The sequence below is a fragment of the Rhinolophus hipposideros genome (genome assembly GCF_964194185.1).
Source record: "Rhinolophus hipposideros genome assembly, chromosome: 5".
Lineage (NCBI taxonomy): Eukaryota > Metazoa > Chordata > Mammalia > Chiroptera > Rhinolophidae > Rhinolophus > Rhinolophus hipposideros.
In genome coordinates, this window is record NC_138051.1 from 70,995,101 (window position 1) to 71,020,428 (window position 25,328).

At 33.1% G+C, this 25,328-nt stretch overlaps 1 protein-coding gene across 1 annotated transcript in view; it reads right to left on the bottom strand.

The window, feature by feature from the left end:
• The window catches only part of LOC308497902 (uncharacterized protein), a gene marked incomplete at its 5' end in the record, with an annotated part of 38,058 nt that overhangs the window by 7,752 nt on the left and 4,978 nt on the right, over window positions 1-25,328 (bottom strand). Inside the window, 5 exons of the mRNA XM_081048980.1 lie at window positions 1,286-1,489; window positions 2,415-2,729; window positions 4,321-4,456; window positions 10,559-10,815; window positions 17,350-17,478. Of these exons, the coding sequence (XP_080905106.1) occupies window positions 1,286-1,489; window positions 2,415-2,729; window positions 4,321-4,456; window positions 10,559-10,815; window positions 17,350-17,478 (1,041 nt within the window). The remainder of the gene's footprint in view (window positions 1-1,285; window positions 1,490-2,414; window positions 2,730-4,320; window positions 4,457-10,558; window positions 10,816-17,349; window positions 17,479-25,328) is intronic.

Genomic DNA, 25,328 nt, shown 5'->3' on the forward strand with positions numbered 1-25,328 from the left:
AAACATATTTATTGCAGCATTATTTGTAGTGGCATAAAAAATGGAAAAAAATTGATCAGTAGGGAATTGATCAAATAAATAAGTTATACACACATTATTGATTGCTATGTAGCTTTTCAAGGAATAAGTTAAATCTATATCTTTTGATCTAAGGAAAGACCATGAGGTACTTAACTTCTTACTAAGTAAGAAGACTATTTTGACTTGTATAGTCCCAGTTTTGTAAAACTACCACCACCAATATATATCTACTTGTGTATTTCCAGAACTATGGCAATAGTTGTAGAAGATACATATTGGTTGCTGAAGTGAAAAGGCAGAAAGAGGGTTGGGGAAGATTGTTGTTGTTCTCAAACATTTTAACATGGTTTCAAGGGTTATAGAAAGCATGTGTTATTTGTATATTTTTAAAATTTAACATAGCATTTAAAAAAATTTTACATAAAAATGAATCATCATCATTCACGTATTCAAGAGCAGGGGTAGAAGCTGGATTCATCTTTGGACTCTGTGGAGGACATTGTTGATACCGCTTCATTAAACGCAGCAAGTTTTTTAAACTGAGTGCTCAATACATATTGGATGGATGGATGGATGGATGGATGGATGGATGGATGGATGGATGGAATGAGAGACTAAATGAGTAAGATTACACTTTGGGCCACAGCAATTATAGAAATAGTATAACACAGGTATGAATATGATGAGCAATTCTGTGAAGTTAGTGAAATAGAATAAAAATCTCCCGAAAATAAATTATATTGCATCCTATCTATTTCCATCCCACTTTTAGAATTGCCTTTTCCTTATAGATTCAGAGAAGGAGAAGGTAATGGACTATATAAACTAATTATTGAGAAATGTCTCCTTCCCAATACCCATCATATCTAGCTAACACAGTGTCTGAAATTCTTTAAGAGTCATTCCGTTGAGCTCCTTTTCCTCTTATGCTCTTTTTAAAAGTACATTAAGAAATATAATAATAAATGCCCTCACAATACATATCAAATATGTGTACAATGAGAAACGGGAGACTTAGAGTGAGGAGAGGCTTTTTTTAAAAAAATAATTTTTTTCAGCTTTATTGAGATAAATTTAACATAGCATTGTGTAAGTTTAAAGTGTATACTGTGATGAGGCTTAAGGGTTTGAAGCAAAATTTCCTCCCTTTTCCAGTATTAAGAAAAGTATAAATAGTATTAACAGCTTTAAATATTAGATAATATAATAAAATATGATCATTTTGATTCTCAAAGAAATGCCTTGTACTTCAGGAAATTCTTACTTTATTCCTGTCCAAGTCTAATCTCCCTTGAAAAAAGTCATTAATAGCAATTTTTCCTTCCAGACGTTTCAAGGGTCTTCTTTGTTCCCTACACTTTTCTTCAGTTTGGGTTAATTTTTGAATGGTTTCTTCTTCCTGGTGATGATTCAGCTGCTCCAGTTGCTTGGTGAGCATCTGAATTTCCTGCTGAAGGCCTTCGGTTCTCTGTAGGGGGAAAAAAATAAATAAAATTTCCTCATGGTTCACAATTTCTATTTCATTTCAATACTGTGCATTTTCTACTCTACTGACACTGTATCAACATTAAGTTACTAAATAGATGGTGGTTTCAAAAACAAGTTTTGATATATAAATATAAGACATTTTAGTTAGTACTGAAAAATAAAATTGTGTAGTGAATTTTAAGAAAACTGTGTAAAAAAGATTTGGAACTCTACAATAAACAGACTACTGTGTAGCACATTTTACTAACACATTGAATTTAAGCAACACCCATCTTTTGTTCGAATTTTAGGGTAAAGAATCATGAACTTTACTAAAATGATTTGAACACAACAAAGCGAGCTAGCCACTTAAACGTGCTGGCTCAGTCGTTTGATAGACTTGACCAGTAAATTCAAGCAAATACCTGACTTGACAATTTATTTTACTGCACTGACTGAACTGTTTGGTCATGATGGAAATATTTTCTTCACCACTACTTCTAAGCTAGCATTCATTGAGCTGACACTGAACTGTACCAAGCATTTATCATGTGTTAATCCATTTAATCCTTAAAACCACTCTGATAGGAACTCTGTCCCCTGGAAACTCCCCCTCACCCTACCCCCCTCACACCAAATTTTACAAATGAAACTGAGGCACAGAGTGGATAAATAAGCTGCCAAGAGCACACAGCTGGCAATGGCAGGGCTGGGATTCATACAGAAGCTCACTGCTCTTAACAATACTCTATACACCCTCTCACAACATTACTATCTCCGCTGTAATACAGGGCTCCTCTTCCCTTTTATTACTGTAATTAAAAAAATTAAATTTAGAGTCACAGAGTTTACTAATTGGCTATATCAAACACCATGTCTTAAAAGAAACAAATTTGAATGAAGAACTTGTCTGTTAGTACACTTACAGACTTCCAAGATTGCTCATTTGCACCAATTTCCTGAATCCTGTCTTTCACAGCTTCCTCCGTGGCTGGTATGTGAACAACACTGTTGCTCAGAAGAGCAGCCAACTGACCGAGGAATTTCTGATAGTGGGATTGTGCAGTTTTAGTCTCCCAGCCAAATGAATATGGAGGTCCGTCTAACTCATATTTTTGTTTTTCCTTATGGATCAAATCTTGTTGATATTTATCCCCAATTTTCTGTCCATCGTTTGGTCCTTCTGAGTGAAAAATGTTGTATCTGTCAACGTTCTTGGCCAGCATAGCTTCACCTTTATCCTAAATATGTCAATACACATGTTAAACTTACCATTTCCCTTCTTTTGAAATATAAACAGAGCAATAATACAAAACTTCAGGAAAAGGGCCCTCAAAAGAAATTAAGAGTTTTAGAGTCATTAAAAGAAATGGGGCATACTCAAAAGACCAAACTAGAACAACAAAAGGTATTGAAACGATGCTATGGAGAAATTATTTTGAGATCATAGGAAATTTAGCTTAGAGAAATAGCTAACTAAACAGTCCTGGTTTATGAGGATAAACATTTTACAGAAAATTTTGAGCTAATAAATGTAGAAGGAATGATAGAAATCTAAAAAGGAGCATTTTGCATCTCCTAATGAAATAACTGATTCAAGCAAGAATCATCAATAAATGCTAAGACAAGTGAAAAGTTGGCAAGAAAGTGGATGTTTTTATAAAAACTTAATTATCGTTTTATTTAGACAATTATAGACAAGGAAAAAACTTACATTTATTTCCCCCATCCTTTCCCTTGTGCTCCTGTAATCATCCTGCTTCCATTATAAGTTGGAAAAAAATAAAAGATAATGCTTGTATTTCTCTTTTCCCCTACTTCCTACAGGACGAGTCTACCTTTATAAATTCCTGCCTTCTTTCCACCTTCAACTCTGGGCGTTGAGTAAACAAGTTCAGTTTCTAGGCTTTTTGTCACGTGAAACTGAGAAATAGAAGGAGGGCTAGAATGGTTGAAGTAATGATGGGTTTGTATCACTAAAAGCCCAGAAAAAAGAGGCAGAATAGGAGCAATGGAAGAAAAGTTCAGAGCTGCATGGATTCTGGTTTGGGAGTTTTCAGAGACGTGGCAGAGATCAGTGAGAGAAGAGGGAAAAAAATTGAAAGTTATAGTGAATTGAGAGAAGCAATTAAAAACAGAAATTACTTTAAAAGACTTTGAAAGTGTTCTGAATTTTTAAAAATGGAACCCCTCTCATTCATTGGATCATGATGGACCTTGTTTTACATTCAGATTATAAAATAAACTGTTATAAAGATTTCAAAATAAACTTTCACCAGTTCTTTGACAATTGTCTGTCTCCCGTCATCCTCCAACATTCTTCTATAAAACCTTCTACTAATCCTGTGAATTGCTATCTACTATTGACCAGGTTCATCTCTTCCTTCTAAATCCAACTTATGTCATAATTCTCTGTTTCACTGTCCAATGTAGATGATCCAACCAATTTAGCTTTGAAATTCCTTGCCTCCATTTCAATAACTTTTACCTACACCCCTCTTCAACCCTTACACCCAGATTTAACACCCCAGATTTTGTCAGCAGCAGGAATTTAAAATTTTAATATTTTACTTTCTAACCACCACCTCTTCTCCCAGCGCTCTCTCAGTTCCATTCCCTTTAACCTTTTCTTTAGAATCAGAGGCCTGCAGATCCTCCTTGCATTTTCTCTCCTTTACCTCAGAAAGGCTTCCAGCCAACCATGCAAGCAGCACTGCTTCCTTTGCTCCTCCACAAGAAGAGGACCAACAAATATGTGCCAATTATCTCCTGAAGTAACACAAGGTAATAAAAATCCTGTTTCTTTAAAAATCAGTAAAAGTTTATTCTTACCCTCATCATATAACTATGCAAGGTATCTTCTTGTCCTTTCATATTCATATAAGGGGTGAGTCTATTAGCACCTCCTAATTTTTTCTCCAAAAGGTCTGCTTTTCGCTCTGCCTTTTCTCTCTCAATCAGATGTACTCTGTGCAAGATATCAGTGGGTAACAAGATCATGAAACCAATTCAATTTTCAAACTGTAATAAAAATATTCCCCATTTAAAGTATATTAAATATGTGTATCAAGGAAAGATGTATTTCTTATGAAAAGAGCTGTGCAGTTCCCCTACTATTTCTAAGGAGAGACTAGAAATGGCAGAAAAATAGAGAGAAAAACAATCCTGTGTTAAGTCTTGTAGTAATTACCTTGGGGGAGGTCAATTTTGAAACCACCTTTTCAAAGGGAGATTTGAGTAATGGTATTTGCCTGCCACTACTAGTAATTGTGTGATGATCAGGAGGTTCCACGTGAATACAAGTACTCCTATTTTCATAACACTTGAATGGGCTCTTTTACTGGGATTTGAGGAGGGGAAAAGGAACTAGAAATAGTGACACAGCAATAGAGAACAGCATATGTAAAAACTAGATTTATTATCAAATATGCAAACAGCTGTTTGGTTCTTGTTTTGATTACCAATCGCTAGGTATTTTCTACCCTGTAGCTAGGTTAAAGTTTCAATCCATCTTCCATGATTTTTATGTCCTCTTCTGTTTAAGAATTGCATCCTACAGAATTAATGAATTTGAGTTAGGCCAAAAGAAACGATCTGTGTTATCTAAAGAAAAAATTTTCATTCAAAAAATTATGTTAGAGACATGCAGGACACACTCCAGAAGTCTGATATACCTGTAATTGTATCTCTAGAATGAGAGTAGAGACAGAATCGGACAGAAACAATATTTGAAAAAATAACTCACAAGAATTTTCCAAACCAGAGGAAATGTCAATTGATAGATTCAGTAAGTTCTGCAAATCCTAAGCACGATAGATACAAGGAAAGCCACAATAAGACACTTCATAGTCAAATTGCTACCAATGAAATGCAGTCAGAGAAAAACCACATATTGCCTTTCAAGTTACAACAAGAAGACTGATGAGTCAGTTTTCAACAAAAACTAAAGAAGTCAAAAGATAACTGAATGACATCTTAGAGTGCTGAAAGAAAACATACTGACATCCCAGAATTCTATATGCAGTAAAAAATACCCCTCAAAAAAATGAAGAGGAAATAAACAGTTTCAGAAGGAAAAAAATGGAAAAATTTTCAGAAGAACTGCATTATAAGAAACACTACAGGCAGTTTCTCAGGATGAACGAAAATGGTCCCTGATGACTGCACAGAACTATAGGAAGGAAAGAAATACACCAGAAAAGGTAAGTGTGTGGATAAATAGAAATTTATATTGATAGTTAATAAAAACAATATCTTACGGGATTCATAACATTTGAAAAGGTAAAATATATCATAACAATAGTAAAGAGCATGAGATAGCTAAATGGAGTTAAACTGTCATTAGGTTTTTTTATTTTGGGATATCATAAAGGTATGAATCTAAAGTAGACTGTAAAAATATGCATTTTGTAAACACAAGCTCTAGGGTAAAAAGTAAATGACAATTTAAAAGATAAGAGAGGAGAAAAATGGAATAACAAAAAACTGGATTAATCCAAAAGAAAATGGTGGAGTAATAAAAGAACAGAGAAAAGATGGGAAAAACAAACAATAAATATCAATATAGTAGACTTAAATCTAACAATTAAGACAAGAGGATCAGATTGGGTTAAAAATAAAACAACCAATGCTAAGCATTTTTCAAGATACATGCTTTAAATATAAGGACACAAAAACATGTAAATGAAAAAATGGAAAAAGATATTTCATGAGACCAGTATAAAGGTGTAGTTAAGTTAATGCCAAAGTACACTCTAAAGCAAGAAGTATATGAAAGATAAAGAAGGATATTTCATAATAATACATGTGAAAATTAAACAGAAAGTTATAAAAATCGTAATTAGAATGCAAATAATTTCAAAATATATAAGGCAAAAGTTGACAGAATTAAAAGTGAGAAACACAAATTTGCAATCATAATTGATTAATATAGTTAATTAATATAATTAATTATTATAAATAATCATAAATTAGCACACCCCTTTCAGCAACCAATAGAATAAAAGCAAAAAGCACTAGGCCTGAAAATGTAGTCTTAACTGCACTAACTGCAAAGAGAAAACAGCTAAAGGGTCTGGGAATCAGATAAGGCCTAAAGAACAATGTTTTGTCCAGCATTCACTCCATAGGAGCTGCTTCTAGTCCTTCGTTCCCCTTTCAACACTAACAGAATGATGGGGATGAGGGGGATGTATGGCATGCCATATAGCCACCTTTCTTGTCGGCACCAAAACCAAAACAAAAGCAAAAAGTACAAAGTGACTCAATCTGTGGCTGTATTCAAAATTGTATTGAAGAGTTTGCAGTTTGGTCGGCTGGTTAGGGGTCAAACTATAGACCAGCTTCAGGTGGTACCTTATCACTGAGAAGATATTTACTTGGATGATGAATTGCTTTTAATCAGTTCTTCATTTCAACTTTGTCAGTCTTCTTTTTTCAGATACTATACAACCAAAAAAAAAAAAAAAAAAAAGAAATCCCACTCTCTTTCCTCCTGGCTTTAGATTTTAACTAATTTCTCAGTCTGAGTAGAGGTTTATTTCCTTACTTAGTTTCAAGCTCCCATATATTTTCTTTTTTAAAGTGATCTGGGAAATGCAAGACCCAAAAGAAACTTCAACCTATCAATTGAGTTGATACATACTAACCAATATAGAATAGAAATAGTCTACACCAGTATTCATATCTGAATACAATCGCTTTTCATATTGTGTATTTCTTAAATATTATTAATATTGTGAGGGAAAATTAATGACTTTGTTTCTTCTCTTATCAACCAAGAGCACATGATCAACTATCTCTTCTCTCTGTATACCAACTAAGTAACCACAAGTCTAAGAATAGCAAATTGTATAAAGGATGAAACCACACAATCATCCCAATAGATGCAGAAAAAGCATTTTGTTAGACAAAAATCTAACATACTTTCATGATAAAAACACTCAATAGGGGCCGGCCCAGTGGCTCAGGCGGTTAGAGCTCCATGCTCCTAACTCCCAAGGCTGCCGGTTCAATTCCCACATGGGCCAGTGGGCTCCCAACCACAAGGTTGCCAGTTCAACCCTCGAGTCCTGCAAGGGATGGTGGGCTCTGCCCCCTGCAACTAAGATTGAACATGGCACCTTGAGCTGAGCTGCCTCCCAGATGGCTCAGTTGGTTGGAGCGTGGGCTCTCAACCACAAGGTTGCCAGTTCAACTCCTCGAGTCCCGCAAGGGATGGTGGGCAGTGCCCCCTGCAACTAAGATTGAATAGGGCACCTTGAGCTGAGCTTCCGCTAAGCACCCAGATGGCTCAGTTGGTTGAAGCATGTCCTCTCAATCACAAGGTTGCCAGTAAGACTTCCGCAAAGAATGGTGGGCTGCGCCCCCCTGCAACTAGCAATGGCAACTGGACCTGGAGCTGAGCTGCGCCCTCCACAACTAAGATGAGCTGCGCCCTCCACAACTAAGATTGAAAGGACAACAATCTGACTTGGAAAAAAAAGTCCTGGAAGTACACACTGTTCCCCAATAAAGTCCTGTTCCCCTTCCCCAATAAAATCTTTAAAAAAAAACAACACTCAATAACCTAGAAATAGAAGGGAATTTCCTCAACCTGAGGCATCTATGAAAGGACATCTACCCTGTTTCCCCGAAAATAAGACTTAGCCAGACAAGCAGCTCTAATGCGTCTTTTGGAGAAAAAATTAATGTAAGACCCAGTATTATATTACATTAGATTAGATTATATAAGACTTGGTCTTATAGTAAAATAAGACTGGGTCTTATAATAATTTTTGCTCCAAAAGACACATTAGAGCTGATTTTCCGGCTAGGTCTTACTTTGGGGGAAATACGGTATGAAAGACCTATAGCTAACATCATACTTAATGGTGAAAGACTGAAAGCTTTCCCCCTAAGATCAAGAACAAAACCAGGATGCCTGTTTTTCACCACTTCCATTCAATATTGCACTGGAGGGTTGAGCCAAGGCAATTAGGCAAGAAAAATAAATTAAAAGAAGTTAGATTAGAAAGGGAGAAGTTAAATCTCTCTGCAGATGACATGGTCTTGTATAGAGAAAATCCTAAGGAATCCACAAGAAAACTACTAGAGCTAATAAACAAATACAGCAAGGTTGCAGGGCATAAGATTGATATACAAAAATCAATTCTATTTCTACTCCCTAAAAATAAAAAATTTGAAATGAAATCAAGGAAACTGTTCCATTTCCAATACATAAAAAGAAAAATATACATATAATTACATTTTACAAAAGACATGTGAGACATGTACATTGAAAACTACAAAATATTGTTGAAATTAAAGAGGACTTACATAATGGAAAGACACCCCAGGTTCATGGACTGGAAGAATTAATATTAAGATGACAATTCTCCCCAAATTGATCTACAAACTCAACAAATCCCTATCAAAATCCCAGGGACTTTGTACAGAAATTGACAACCTAATCTTAAAATTCAGATGGAAAAGCAAGGGATCCAGAATAGCCAAAACAATATTGAAAAAGAAGAAAAAGTTGGAGGACTCACACTTCAAAACTTACTACAAAGCTACAGTAATAAAAACAGTATGGTACTGGCATAAGGATCGATATATAGACCAATGGAATAGAATTGAGAATCCAGAAATGAACCCATATATTTATGGTTAATTGATTTTTTTTTGCAAGATTGTCAAGACAATTCAATGGGAGAAAGAATAGTCTTTTTAACAAGCAATTCTAAGACAACTAGTGGATCTCTTTATGAAAAAGAATGAATTTGGATCCCTAACTCAGACAATATACAAAAATTAGTCAAATGGATCAAAGACATAAATTTAAGTGTTAAAATTACGACTCTTAAAAGAAAACATACATGTAAATCTTCACAACCCTGGATTAGGCAGTGGTTTCTTAGGTATGACACCAAAGACACAAGTGACACCACAAACTTCATCAAAATTTAAAAATTTTGTGCTTCAAAGGATACCATTAAGAAAGTAAATACAACCACAGATTGGAGAAAATATTTGCAAATCATATATCTGATAAGGTCTAGTATCCAGAATATATAAAGAACACTTATAACTCAACAATAAAAAGACAAATAACCCAATTTAAAAATGGGCAAAGGATCTGAATATTTCTACAAAGAAAATATACAATGGCCAATAAGTACATGAAAAGATGTTCAATATATTTAGCAAATTAAAATCACAATGAGATACGACTTCATATCCACTAGAATGGCTATAATGAAAAAGATGAACAATAACATATATTGGTGAGAATGTGGAGAAATTGAAATACATTGCTGGTGGGATGTAAATGTAAAATGGTGCAGCTGCCTTGGGAAACAGCTTGGAAGTTCATCAAAAGTAACCTCAAAAGGTTAAACATAGTTACTTTATGACCCAGCAATTCTAACACTTAAGGAATTTATCTAAGGGAAATGAAACATACAGTCATATAAAAATTCATGTAGCAGCATTATTCCCCCAAAAAAGGAAACAACCCAATGTCCAATGTCCATCAACTGATGCATACATAAATAAAATGTTATATATCTGTGTAATGGAGTATTATTAAACCATAAAAAAGAAGGAAATCTCAATTCATGCTACAGCATAAATGAATCTTGAACACATTGTGCTAAGTGAAAGAAATCAGACACAGAGGACATATATTGTATAACTGCATGCATATGAAATGTCCAGAAAAAGCAAGTCCATAGAGAAAAAAATAGATTGGTGGTTGTCAGAGACTGGAGAGGGTAGAATAGCAGTAACTGCTAATGGCTATGGGGTTTCTTTAGAGGGTGATGAAAATGTTCTGGAATTAGATAGTGGTGATGATTGCACAACCTTGTGAATATATATTAAAAATTACTGAAATGTACACTTTAAAAGGGTGAATTTTATTAGTATGTATATTATATCTCATTAAAATTTTTTTAATATAATAATTTTGAGTCAGGTATTTCTACTAGATTTAAATTCTGTGATCAATCCAGAATATGAAGTTCATATATTATTTGCAAACTTGTGACAAAGGACATGTTTGAAAACCAACCAGAAAATTCCCTACCTTAGACGGTTTTCTAGTTCTAAAATTCTTTCAGTTAGATCCCAGTTGCCTCTTTCAAGACTCTGAATATCAGTATTTTTCAGACATTTAATTCTGGTTAGAGAAGCAATAAGTTCCTCTAGGTTCTTGATATCATCTTTCAGGGCCATTATCTGGAATGACTGTTGCACATTATTTTCTTTGGAACTTTCTAGCTCACTCTTCATCTCTTGCAACGAAGTTTCTTTTATGAAAAGTTTGTTTTGAAGATTTCTTAGCTAATGAGAAAGGGAAAGTGTTACTTAAAATCACTTATAATTTTGGTTTTAGAAAATTCATGATTTTGAATCATTATGGGTATTTCAGTTACACGTTATTGTACAATAAAATGAATACTTTCAAATCTCCTAACAGTATATTCCAACGTTAAATACATTAAAGAAATCGTAGCAAATTGACATATATGGTTTGGAATAGTGATTTTATTCTCATCAACATTACAGTTATTTAAATCTTGTTGCAAGAGTAAATTATACCAATAATGAATTCTATAATTCCTAGCAGAAAAGAAATACTTAATGCTTTGGCCATAGATGTTTTGTTTTATGATGCATTGTAAAGGGGAGTGTATGCACAGGCCTCTCTTCTAAAGAGCAGCCTATATTTGTATCACTTTGTTCCTGGCCTTATTTATGCTGATCAGAGAAATGGGTGGAGAGCAGAGTCAGGAGAAAGAGTGAAGCTTAAACTGATTATATACATTTGCCTTTTGTAAGGCAAATAAAGGAAAGAAGAGGTCATAAAGTTATGAAGAGAAACAAGAGTGATGGCTTGTGAGGGGAAGCACAAGGGAGCCACCACAGATTGCTATTGGAAGGAAGGGACCAAAAATGATTGGAGAGGCCGGGGTCGCAGCTTCTGTGAGGTGAGTGATTTAGTTTTGGGTAGTATTTAAAAAAATCTCTGCTCTTCTATCTGATAAGTAAAGAAAGTTCACTAGACGAAAGAAATTGAGGTACTGCTAACATTCAGGAGTCAATGAATTTTTAACTTAATCTGATTTGTTCAAATTCCTCAATAGGCTGTGTATAATCTTGATGAACTAGTAAAAGTAGGTGGGAAAAAGGAAAATTTGATTTGACATTGTAAAAGATCATTAGCTTTATAACCAGAAAAAGTTCAGGAATATTTTGTTATTGAAAAACCTGTATTAATTAGAAATGCTGTAATTCCTTGCAGCAAAGGTAGTTTGAAGAGCAAGCATCTTAAACTTTTAGTCCCCTCTTGTATATACGGTGCCTTTTTTCTATGTCTAAAACATTCTGTGAAATTTAAATAATGAAATCAACCTTATATGTTCTCAAAACATACCTTTATGTTTTGTTTGTTTTTGCTTTTTTACTTGCCATTAAGAACACACACCTCAGTGAAGCCAGATAATTTATAGAGAAAGGAAGTATGAAATAGCAGAAAGACCTGAAATTTTGGAGGAACAAAATTTTTCTTACTTATCAGATTGAAGAGTCTCAATACCTATCTCCTCCCCACTTTCTAATTTCATGCAGATGAGACTCATTCTCCATTTATTTTTTCTATCCTCACCCCCCAAGTACCTTATGTTAGAACTTTTCACATGGCAGAACCTCAACAAATGTTCAGTTGAAACTCTATTCCTATCAAATAAACCCCAACTTCTGATAATCACAATAATTTTTAAAATCCATCAGCATTCCCATTTTTATTTTAACCAGTTATATCAGGGGTTTTCTGCACTGCAGAGGTTACCATTCATCCAAGATACCATAAAAATAATAAATGCCCTCAGAGTTGTGCAAAGTAGTGGTCCCATCTCCCTGCATTATCAAAACTAGGTTTTAAGATCTGATTTTTAGTTACCTATTGTTAGAATATTGTTAAGATAATGTTTCACGAAAAATACCTAAATTAGCACGAGTCTCAGACTCACACTATATTGATTTCTAAATATAGGTTTATTTTCTTTTTAATATCAATTAGTCTTCCAGAGCCCTTGTCAGTTTTTTCTTTTTTTTCCTACCTCCACTATGTGAACAGTGATTTGTAAAATCTAAGATTTTAAAACACTCTTGCATTATTTTTTATGCCAAAGAAACCTGAATTTTGAATAGTTTGGTTGAACAGTTTGGACATAATGAACCAGAAATAGGTAAATCAGGACTTATCTAAATTTAGACACTCCAAAAATTGAGATATACCTGTTGGTAAAAATTGTCAACAAAGGACATATCTATAATACATAAAGTACTCTAAGGTCTCAGAAAACAATCCAATTAGAAAATGGGCAAAAGACTTGAACAGAGACTTTACCAGAAAGGATATATGGAAGGCAACAAGCACATAAAAATATGTTCAACATCATTAACAATTAGGGATATGCAAATGAAGACTACAATGAGATGCCACTATACATGTATTGGAATACCTGAAATATAAAATAGTGACACCACCAAATGCTGGCAAGGATGAGAAGAAACTGGATTACTCATACACTTCTGGTAGGAATGTAAAATGGTGCAGCCACTCTGGAAAATACTTTGGCAATTTTTTTATAAAGCTAAACATGCAATTACTTTCTGACCCAACTATTGCACTTTTAGGCATTTATCCAAGAGAAATGAAAAATTATGTTCACACAAAAACCTGTACATTAATGTCCATAGATTATTTGTAATAGCCAAAAAACTGGAAGCAACCCAGATATTTGTCAACATGTGAATGGTTAAACAAACTGTGGTGCATGCATACTATGGACTCAGCAATAAAAAGGGCCAAACTATTGGTACATACAGAAACTTGAATAAATCTCCAGGAAATTATGCTGAGTGAAAAAGCCAATCCCAAAAGCTTACATATATCTAATGTGATTCTATTTATATAATATTTTAAAAACAGATTTATCAAGATATAATTCACAGCTATATTGAACTGTTTTATTTTTCACTTTTAAAAATGAGATATAATTCACATACCATAAAGTTTATCCTTTAAAGCATACAATTCAGTAGTTTTTAGTATATTCACAGGTTATGGAACTATGACCGTGATCTAATTTCAGAACAATTTCATTATCCCCTAAAGAAACCCTGTACCCATTAACAGTCACTGCCTATTCCCCCCTCACCCACCCCCCTAACCCTCCCCCAACCCCACAGTTCCTGGCATCCACTAATCTACTCCCTGTCTCTCTGGATTTGCCTATTCATATAAATGAAATCATACAATATGATACTTCTTGTAATTGGTTTAGTTTTACTTAGCATAATGTTTTCTAGGTTCATCTGTGTTATAGCATGAATCAGTACTTCATTCCTTTTCATGGATGAATAAAATGTTACTGTTTGGATATACCACATTAGCTTCTCCATTCATTAGTTGGACATTTGGGTTGTGTCCATTTTTTGGCTTTATAATAATGCTACTATGACCATTCATTTACAAGTTTTTATGTGAATATTTATTTCAATTATTTTGTGTATTTAACTAGGAGTGGGATTGCTGGCTCATATGGTTAGCACTACGTTTAGCTTTTTGAGTATGTAACATTTTGAAACAACATTTTAGGAATGGAGGAGAGATTAGTGGTTGCCAGTGGTTGAGGGTGGGAAGGAAGGGGGTGTGGATATAAAATGACAATGGGAAGGATCTTAGTGGTGTTGAAACTAACTGTTCAGTATCTTGACTGATTGTTTAGAACTTGATACACACAAACACACAAAGGACTACAAGTGAAAATGGGGAAATCTAAATAAGATTGGTAGATTGTTTTGCATCATAGTTAATATTTAGGCTGTTACCTTATACTACAGTTTTGCAAAATTTGATTATTGAAAAACTTGGCAGTGTACAATTGATCTATTATTTCTTAAAACCACAAGTGAATCTATAAATCTCAATTGAAATGAATAATAACTGATATATATCTGATATATATATATATATACATATATATGTGTGTGTATATATATATGACTTTATATATCTGACTTTATATATATATATCTGACACACACACACACACACACACACACACACACATATATATATATATCTGACTTTATATGTATCTGACTTTAGCTGAAAAATTTATACTTCCTGCATTCATTCCCCCCCAGAGCTGGCTGCATCTACCAGGTTTCTACTATTTGCCTTATTACTACGCTAAGGGAAGAAAAACATCGTATCTGCATAAACACAGCCATTTTGCCTTCACAAATAAAAGTGATCATGAAAATCAAATTTAAAAGCACTGGCTAAAACACATTAAATTTATCTTAAATTTAAGATACTAGGCCGTTTAATACATATTATCAGTAACATCTTTTTACAAGTTGTTTAACTCATTTATTATAACAGTAGCCCATCTAGCACTATGCAAGAGTTTTAGCTCAATATCATATTTCCTAAACTAGACAACACAATCACCAACTAAATAATATTTATCCCTTCTATATCTAGCTTTTCTTAAATATAGTGCTCTTGCACCTGTTTCTCCATTACAGGGCAGAAACATATGATAACTATTTTTGTATGTCCCACAAAGAAGTAAATTATAACAAAAAATTTTACATGCATGCTTTGAAGAAAAAAAGCTGCCTTATCAAGACAATTGTGTTCCATTGGGATTAAGTAATGGGTTACTGGAAAAGAGAAAGATGACTCATGCTGAAGGTATCCTGTTGAAATCACCAGTCTTTAAAACAAACAAACAACAACAACAAAAACTATAACACAGGGAAACCATGCCATAACTGTCACTAATTTTTATTAAATTCAGAAAATACCAATATGAACTATGGAATACTTTTTAATATACATAGTATCTAAAATCAAGCCAGAATGAGACCTTTGCAGAGACTTTTAGATATCTGCTTTGACAAATAGATTAAAAATATGTATAGTTATAAAATAATCTATGTACATGTAGAAAATTGCTTTTGAAAAGTACTTTTAAATTCTTGAAAAAAGCTTATATATTTTCTTTAAACAAGGTTTAAAACCTGTGATCTTTTTGCCATTCAGCTAAAAAGTTTTTTGATGAATTAGGCATTGATATAAACCTTAATCTAATTCAAATCTGAATTACCAAAAATCCATTTTTAATTATTAGTAATAAATTATACTATGGAGAAGTAGGACAATGCTACCCATAGTAAAATTGCTATAGTTTTCATGGATTGGCATCACATTTTTTTCTGAAAGAAAGTCAAATTATAAATTTTATGACATTAAGAGTGTCATAAGATTTATTCTATCTATATCAATTCCATTTAAATTTAACCTCTATTCACCTCTCAATGCTGAAAGAGGGAAAATATTAACATAAATAAAATTCAAAGAAATATGTATGTTCACCCACATATCTATATCGATATTTACATCTGGTTAAATGAAACCTAGAGTCAGGCTATTGGTAGATGATATCGCAGAAGAGAACTTGAATGCCGTCCTAGGCAGAAATGAGGCCCCCAGGAATACGGCCACTGTTACACGGTGAGTTGTGTCTCCTCAAAGTTCATACATTAAAGCCCTAACCCCAGTACTTCAGAATATGACTGTATTTGAGCATGGGGTCTTTAAAAAGGGAATTAAGTTTAAACAAGATTTTTAGGGTGGGTCCTAATCCATATTCTCAGAGAAGAGGAAATTTGGACACAGAAAGTTACAAAGGGAAGGCCATGTGAAAATATAGAGAATAGATGGCCATCTATAAGACAAGCAGAGGCCTCAGAAGAAACCAACCTTTTCACCACACACACACAGTAATTATATGAGGTGATGAAAGTATTCATTAACCTTATTGTAGTAATTATTTTATAATAAATTTGTATATTGAATCATCACGTTGTATACCTTAAATTTACACAATGTTATATTAATATGTCAATTATATGGCAATAAAGCTGAAAAAAATGTGAGAAAAAAAAAGAAGAAGAAACCAAACCTGCTGACATCTTGTCTTGGACTTCTAGCCTACAGAACTGTGAGAAAATAAATTTCTGTTGTTGAAGCCACCCGGTCTGTGGTACTTTGTTATGGCAGCCCTAGCAAACTAATACAGATATCATAGATAGCTCCTTATTCACAGGGACGGTCATGTCTAAGAATGTAAGGATTCGGAATATTTCACTTAAAGGGAACCATAGAGATGGTACAGGCATAAACAGTCATATCATAACACCTTTAGTAATGACAATGGCCTTTGGGCTTCCAACCAGGGTTACTTATAAGATTGTCTCCTGCAACAAATACCCTGAGGTACTTGGGCTCATCTAAAAATAATCCTACAAGCACTCTCCAGTTCATTACAGAAAATAAAAGTTAAAGCATTTCCTACAACTATGGTTTCTTTCTTTTTCATCAGTTGATGTTACTCAGATGATGTTTCATCAAGTTTTAAGTAAGACTATTGGATATTTACTATTTGATACACATTGAAAATGGGAACTCATCCTTTCCATTATAAACTGCATAATACATGGAACTATTATGATTATATTAATTTTGAGCATGACAGTTCATAAGCAATGTTCTAACACCCTGATATTTGGCAGTCAACCCAAAAGCACTTAACTATGTACCATGTTCAAAGGGATTTCTCTGGGAAAAGACAGATTCACGTCCGAGTTAGTGCTCTTCTGTGATGAGAGAATTTAATATTGAGAAAAAAGCAAAACTGAGTTAACACTTTGGGCCCTTTATCAGAATGTTTTTCTCCCTACTTTTACAGAGGATATCATTTCCCGTAGTGTTTTATTTTTACATCATCCATATACCTCAGCTAAAAGATTCTTGTTTTTCACCAACAAACCAGCAAGGTCAGGATGGACTGGGTCAGCTGCCTTTTTGTTATACGTGATTGGGTTTCTGGTGGAAACCAGTTGAAGAGGTGGATCAAAACAAGCCTAGAAAGAGAAATTGCTAATTAAAAACATGTACTCTATAGATCAAAACCCACAATGTTCTAGCCCACACAAGCTCAAGTAAGTAGCTCTAAATAGGAAACAACTTCAAAATATTCACTTTGAGATTCTACCCTAACAAATGCAATAGGTCTCAGGAAAATAGCAAGTAACATGTTGACATAAAACGGCTATTTCATATTTTACTAAGAATTCTTACCTGATAGCTTATTTATAACACCAGCCATAAGTAAATGCAGCACATCTAAATAAACATAATTTCTGAGAATATAGAAATCAAGAAGACACAAAAAAATGTTTGGGCAAATTTTAATTCACATCTGATAAAACCTTTATAAAAACTATTAGAAGGCCTCTGATGAAAGATTTACCAATATTTGTTTTATTTTTGGTTACAAACTAATTCCTATGTATTATTATCATCAAAGTTGATTTTTCAAAACACCTGATTTCAATAAATCAACGTCAATTTTGTTTCTTCCATACCTGTATTAATGGTAAAAATTAGGGAATATTTACCTGTATTACAGTATCTCCCCCTATAGTCAAGAGGGTGTGTAATGTTCTAAATTATTATTAGTGTAACTTTTGGTAAGAACAAAGTTTATGTGATTCAAATGAAACCAAGAAAAACGTATTAACCCAAATCTCTAAAAAGTGTATGAATGTATCTATCACATGGTGCTTAATGGACTAAAGAAACAAAATATATTTTTCTAAAGTTATCAGGTTTTAGAATGTTATGCCTACCAAGATATTGGGAAGAAAGACTTGCACAAGAGAACACAAAATAACTGTTTAAATGTTTCAAGAAATAAAAAAGAGAACTTTGAAACTATGAGTAAGTCACAAGAGACTATAAAGAATAAACTTGTTGAAAAAAAAGTCAAATAAGACTTCCAGAAATAGCAAGTGTAATCATTTTAATTTGAAAAATAAATGGATACATTAAAAGTATATCAGACCTACCTGAAGAATGAGTGGATTTAAAGTATAAAGGAATTATCAAGAGGACTATAGAAAAAAATAAATGGTAAATATAAAAGAGAGTTGAAGGGCACAGAGAATAAAATAAGTAGCCTGTCATATGTCTAACTGGAGTCCAAAAAGACTATAATTTTAAAAATGGATGCAGGCAATATTTAAAGAATTAATGTCTGAGAATTTTATAGAATTGTTAAAAGATACCAGTCTAAGTTGTCTAGCAAACCCCAACAAGAGAAAATAAAAATAATTCTTTACCTAACCTAATGAAACTACAGAACATTAAAAAAAGATATCTAAATAGCAGACAATATAAAGGACAGATAATTACAAAGAAGTAGCAATTGGACTGGTGAGGAACTTCTTAACAGTAACATAGAAGCTAGAAAACAGCAGACTGACATCTGTAATGTACTAAGAAAAACAGATCATATTTCATTGATTCTAAGAGGCACACATTTTCATATCTCTGCAATTGGGATGCATCCTAAAGTTGATGCATATTGTGGATAGTTTAGCTAGAAACATAGTTTAAAATTTCATAATGGTGCATAAAGTAATAGTGTTTCTTCAAATCAAGGAAATATGGTTAACTGTCAGATAGAATTTTATACTGACTGAAATTATGTTTTAAGATATTTTAGGCAAACAAAAATTGAATTTACCACCAATAGGTCCTCACTTAAGAAAATTCTTCTAAAGGATGCATTTATCATAGAAAGAAAATGAACTTACAAAGTCTGAAATACAAGAGAGAATAGGAAACAAAAATTAATAGTTAATATGTAGGTATATTTAATCAAGCACTAATTAATTTTAAAAATCTGATTTATAGGGTTGAAAATAAAGGATAGAGCCAATGCAGGAATATAGATAGATGATAGACAGATATAGATATAGATATCTATATATATGATTCAAATGAAATCACATATATATGTATATATATATATATATATATATATATATATATATATATATATATATATATAGATCTATCTATCTCTCTCTCTATCTATCTATCTACCATGTTTCCCCAAAAATAAGACCTAGCTGAAAAATCAGCTCTAATGCGTCTTTTGGAGCAAAAATTAATATAAGACCGGATCTTATATTATATTATATAAGACCTGGTCATATATTATAGTAAAAAAGACTGGGTCTTATATTAATTTTTGCTCCAAAAGACGCATTAGAATGGATTGTCCAGCTCGGTCTTATTTTCGGGGAAACACGGTATGTGTGTGTGTGTGTGTGTGATGTATGTGTTTGTGTGTGTGTATACTGAGGATAGAAAAATAACTTACAGTACTTTAAAATCTTCAGATTTCTCAGGAGTAACAAACTTTTAGTTAATTTAGTTAAGTATATATGTTAAAACCACTAATATAACTACTAAAGCAATAACCATATAGCATGTAACTTCTAAACTAATAAAAGAGGAAAAAATGGAATGAGAAAAAAGGAAACAAGTATAACACAACAAACCAAAAGCATTATCAGTTTTTGCTATGATAGAGGGGGGGAAGAAAACAGGAAATAAAAAGGGGGGGACAAATAGAATATACATAATGTGATGGTAGAAATATATTTGAATTATCAATATAAACGGACTAATATTTCTAGTTAAAAGCAAGGATCATCATTATTTGAAAAAAAGAAGACAATGATATCATATACTCGTATAATAGAATACTACAAAATAGTGGAAATTATTCAATAATTGTATATGTATATATGTATATATATATATCAACACAAATCTCACTAAGTAAAAGCAGCAAGTCATAAATGAATAAAAACAGGAGCAAGAGAATGATTGACACAAAATTCAAAATATCTATATTTTGAAGTTTACATGGAAACAAAAGGATTCAGTCAGGAAGGGGCACGCAGGAAACTTGTAAGGTACTGGTAATGTTCTGTAAAACTAGGTGTTGGGTTCATAGGTATTTGTTTTATTATCTAACCTGTATGTGTATACATGTGATAGTTCTATGTATGACATACTTTTAAAAATCATACATAAAACAAAACTACATATTTCAAAAAGATGCATATATATTCAAAGACATATATCAGACAGAGATGAGCTAGAATGGAGATGACGGAGAAAAAACAAAGTGAGAGGGGCCTTGCACAAAAAAGTGATCATGTACTATGAATTAAGTATGATTAACTTGAGTATGCCTGAGATCTGAAACAAGAGTAAATTGATTAAAGTGTGACAAATGTCTTATGTAGTATATCACAATATTGCTAAGATTCCAAACACCAATAATAAAAAGAAAAAAAATAAAGATTATATCTCATTAGGCTTGCAATTTATAAAAATAAGAAATATTCAACTTGCAATTTATTTTTCTAGATAAGTTCTGTCAAATACAGCTTGAAAACTTTTATTTTATAGTTTAGAAGATATGAACAAGGAGGCATACTGTATAAACTTCTTAATATAAGAAAAAATTTAAATGTATAAAACTAAAATTAAAATGATAAAAATGCATAAAAACTGATATATTAATTTGTAATGGAATTCTATGTAGCAATTAACATGCACAGATTAATTTTATATAAATCAAAGGGAAACAACTCTCAAAAAGATTGAGTGCACATAGCAAGGCAAAAAGTTATGTCTACTAGAATACCATTTATGTAATTTTTTAAATGTCCAAAACATTAGAAGCATTCACATATATGTAAGTATTAAATACATGGACATAAAGCCTATACACTTAGTTCAGAATAGTTATCTCTTAAGAGGAGAAAAATAAAAGGTCCAGATGGTCGAATAGTATTTTCACATAGGCTTGTAATAGCAGCTGCCTTAACACCCCCATGACTCACCACCCCAGACCTGGGTTCATTCACATTCCCTACAACCCAGTAACGGAAAAACCTAATGCCCAACAGCAGAAGCTCCAAGGCCTGCCCCAGGGCTAGGAATGGCAAAGATTCTTACTGGTTGATGTCTGATCCTACTTGCTAAATTTATTTATACCATCCATCCCAAAAGTGGAGAATGGGATCAAAGATGACAAAATGATCTTCAGCTGTTGTCAATAAAATTTTATTTCTTAAAAGAGTAAGTGAAGCAAATTTTGGGGGAAAGTGCCAAATTTAAATCTGTATGGTGTGTACATGGGTGTTATATTGCTCTCTGTATTTTTCTGTATGTTTGAAATGAAATAAAAAATTAAAATTTACAAACATAATCCATCTGACTTTTAAAATCACAGAATACAAGGATAGTATCAGATGACAAAAGCAATTTTATGGTGCTGTATTATAGTTATAATTTAATTTGGATTTTAATATGTATTAGTCCCAAAGAAAATATGTTATTTTTAAATTTACTTGTTGCAAACTGAAGTTTTTTGTTTTATAATTAATTTCAAATAAAATTAATAGCTAAATGAGGACATGTTGAAAATAAGAGTACAATTACTTGATTAGTACAAATTGTATAAATGTATAATGTACCAATATTAAAGTGTATTTTTATACATTGAGCACTATTCTTTATAGATTGAGCACTGTCCTTTTGCATTGTGTCATTTGCTTTTTCCCTCCATCTTTATTGAGGTACAATTAAAAATGAAAATTATATATAAAGTATGTGATGATGCTTTGATATATGTATACATGGTAAAACAATTCCCACAGTCAAGCTAATGAACACATCCATCACCTCACATAGTGACCATTTTCTTTTCTTTCTTCCTTTCTTCCTTATGATGGCAACTCTTAAGATCTACCCCCTTAGCAAATTTCAAGTACACAATACAATATTGTTAACTATAGTCACATTGCTGTACATTAGATCTGCAGAACTTATTCATCTTGTGTAACTAGAACTTTGTACCACTTGACCAATATCTACCCATTTCCCTCACCCCTCTGCCCCTGGAAACTACCATTCTACTCCCTGCTTCTGAGTTTGACTGTTTTAGATTTTACATATAAGTGAGATCATGAAGTATTTATCTGGCTTACTTCAAATAGCATAATGTTCTCCAGGTTCATCCATGTTATTGAAGATGGTAGGATTTCCTTTAATGATAATGCACTGTGTGTATATATACCTACGTATATTACATTTTATTTTTGCATTCATCCTGTTGACTTACTTACTTTTCATGTAATACATTTCCTTTCTTAGCGAAGAAACTAGGCTTCTTGTTCTCATTTAAAGCCAATAAATGGAAGAAATAAACAATTCCCCTAAGTCCCCATTCTCACCCCCAGCTCAGACTTCATCTCCTAAGAGCTACAAGCTACAGATTGGGTGGATCTTTCTAGTGGTCTTAAAGAGGATATTTAGTTTCCAGAAAGATTCTCATTAGGGTCTATCCCTAATAAAGCAGGGGGTAATATGGTATACTAGAAAGATGATGGGAATCAGACTATTTAGTTCTGTCCCTAACTCACTGGTGGCATCTCACTACTGTTCAGCTGTCTAACCTACTAAATAATGGAGTTGGATCAACTTAACTCAGAGACCCTTTATAGTCTGTTTTTATATTGTTTTGGGACTGTAGGCCTTAGTGAAATGTCAGAACAATCAAAAAGGCAAAAATAAGTAAAATGCATTTTGAGGTTCCATTAAATTTAGATGTTTCACTGCTCCTTGTTCTAGAATCAAGCCAAGAATCAAAAGGAGAGATCATTTGACCTCATGACGTTCATCATTCATTAGCCACGAGTGCTAGCATAGGCAAGTGGCAATCAGAACTGGACTTTCCTTTCTTATAGCTCTCAATTGTGCAGCAGATTGTTTTGCCCTTACCTTCTGAGTATGGGGATAAAATAACCAGAGTACGGCTCACCACTGGGCTATTTTTTCAGCTGATAAAATGCCTGACTTCTTTTGGCTTAGCCTTTGGCTAGTAGCAAGCCTTCCTAGATCTGAGTGGTTTAAACACTAGAGAGGGCCTGACATACTAGAGATAAAAGAAGCATGAAACAGATGTAGCAATGGTAAACCAAGATACTTCCAGGGGGAGTTTGCATAGGGCAGTCAAGAAGAGATACTGAGGTCTGCCCAGCGACAACGGCAATGTCTTTGGGAAGGTTTCTACTTCAGATCCTTACAGTTTAGCCAGACCTCAGAAGGAGCCGCCCACAGAACCTGCTGCTTGGAGACAAGGCAGATCTGGTTTCTGAAGAGAGCATCAAAACAGTTTAAATTACAACTGGCTGAAATGCCTGCGAATATACATGTATGTACTCATGATATCACACATGCTTCTTGTGAATCATACCTTTAGACACCTTACTTGCAAACTTCCTTCATTTTCAATTTGTTTGTCTGAAATGCTAACTATACCCCTAAAGATGCAGCCAAAAGAAAATATAATGGAAATATACAGTTACGACAGCTAGGGGGGAAAAATAAAAAAGATTCAGCCAAAAGATAAAAAAAATCTAACATGTTAATAATGTAGCATTTAGTAGATCATATAACTTAACACAAAGTTAACTTATATAACATAAAATGTAATCTCACGTTATAATTTTTATAAATTCAATATCCCAAGAACTTCAGTACTGCCTTGAATCCATTTTCCCTGCCTAGTTCAATTCCATAAAATATATTTTCTAAAGTGAAAATAAAATGGTGAAAAGACATCTTCCAAATTAATGCCCATATGTTTTATTAAGCAATAAGATGAAGATTTCTTTTTTAAGATTATGGAAAATATTCTGGAAAAGAACAAAACAAAAATAGCACTTAGAAACTGCACCAGATGGGCTGCATGTAAGAGGGGTATGTGTTTCCTTTGGTAGATCGTATCTCCCAGAAAACTGAGCAGTCCCAGAATGAGAGGAATTTTCCTAAGAAGAGAAAAAAATGAGGATGTTGTGATTTGAAGAACATGGAACAGAAAGCATGAAGGCCTTTTCTTCACTGATGCTGAAATCCATATTGAAATTCCTTTATTAATTCATTCTAGATGTCATGATATTGAAGGCAATTACTGAAGTGCAAGTATCTCTGATGAGACTTTAGTCTTTTCCTCAGTTTCATAACTTGATACCTAAAATCATTACTATATCAATTCTTTTTCTAAGAACCAAAGAAGAGAATCAAAGAACAATGTAAGTTTCGGTGAATGAAAAGGGAGAATAAACTGCTCCTCAGTCCTGAACAAGAATGGTGCCAGAAATAAAGGTCTTCTTAAGAATCCTATCCTTTACTCTTATTTCTTTACCATTTTATGAATCTTACGCTCTATTAAAAACAACTTAATAAGTCTCACTCATACTGCCTCTAAGCAACAAACTACTGTGTGGGCCCACGTATATTCCCAGAAGCAGGATCATATAAATCCTCCAGTATCAGTTCAAGTACCACCGCCTTCCTTGATTCCCACAAGGAATCTCTCTCCCTCCTTCTAACTGTTATAGTATATGATCTATATTTTTCTTTTGTTATATCATTCAATATGTAAAAATCTTATTTTTTACATAAAGGTACCCAAGAACAGGATCTATTTCTGAGTTCTCTATCATGCCATACTAGGTACAAAAACTACAGATTGAATAACTGAAGAATACAACAGGAAAATACAAAAATTAATACAAAATTAATACAAAATTAAGTTATATAGATAGTACTGTTCTCACAAACTAACCTTATAAACATATAATTAAAATGTATTAGGAGTCTCAAGTAAAAATAAACAAAATACAGCAATATGATATAATTATTCTGTAATTTTAGATTTGTACATGTCGATTTTTTAGGCACTCAGATTTATCAATATTCAAATTAGAAAGATACGGTCTGCTATGCCTCATTTAGTAGAAAGTAAGAACCATAAATTTTTACCATATCAGGCACA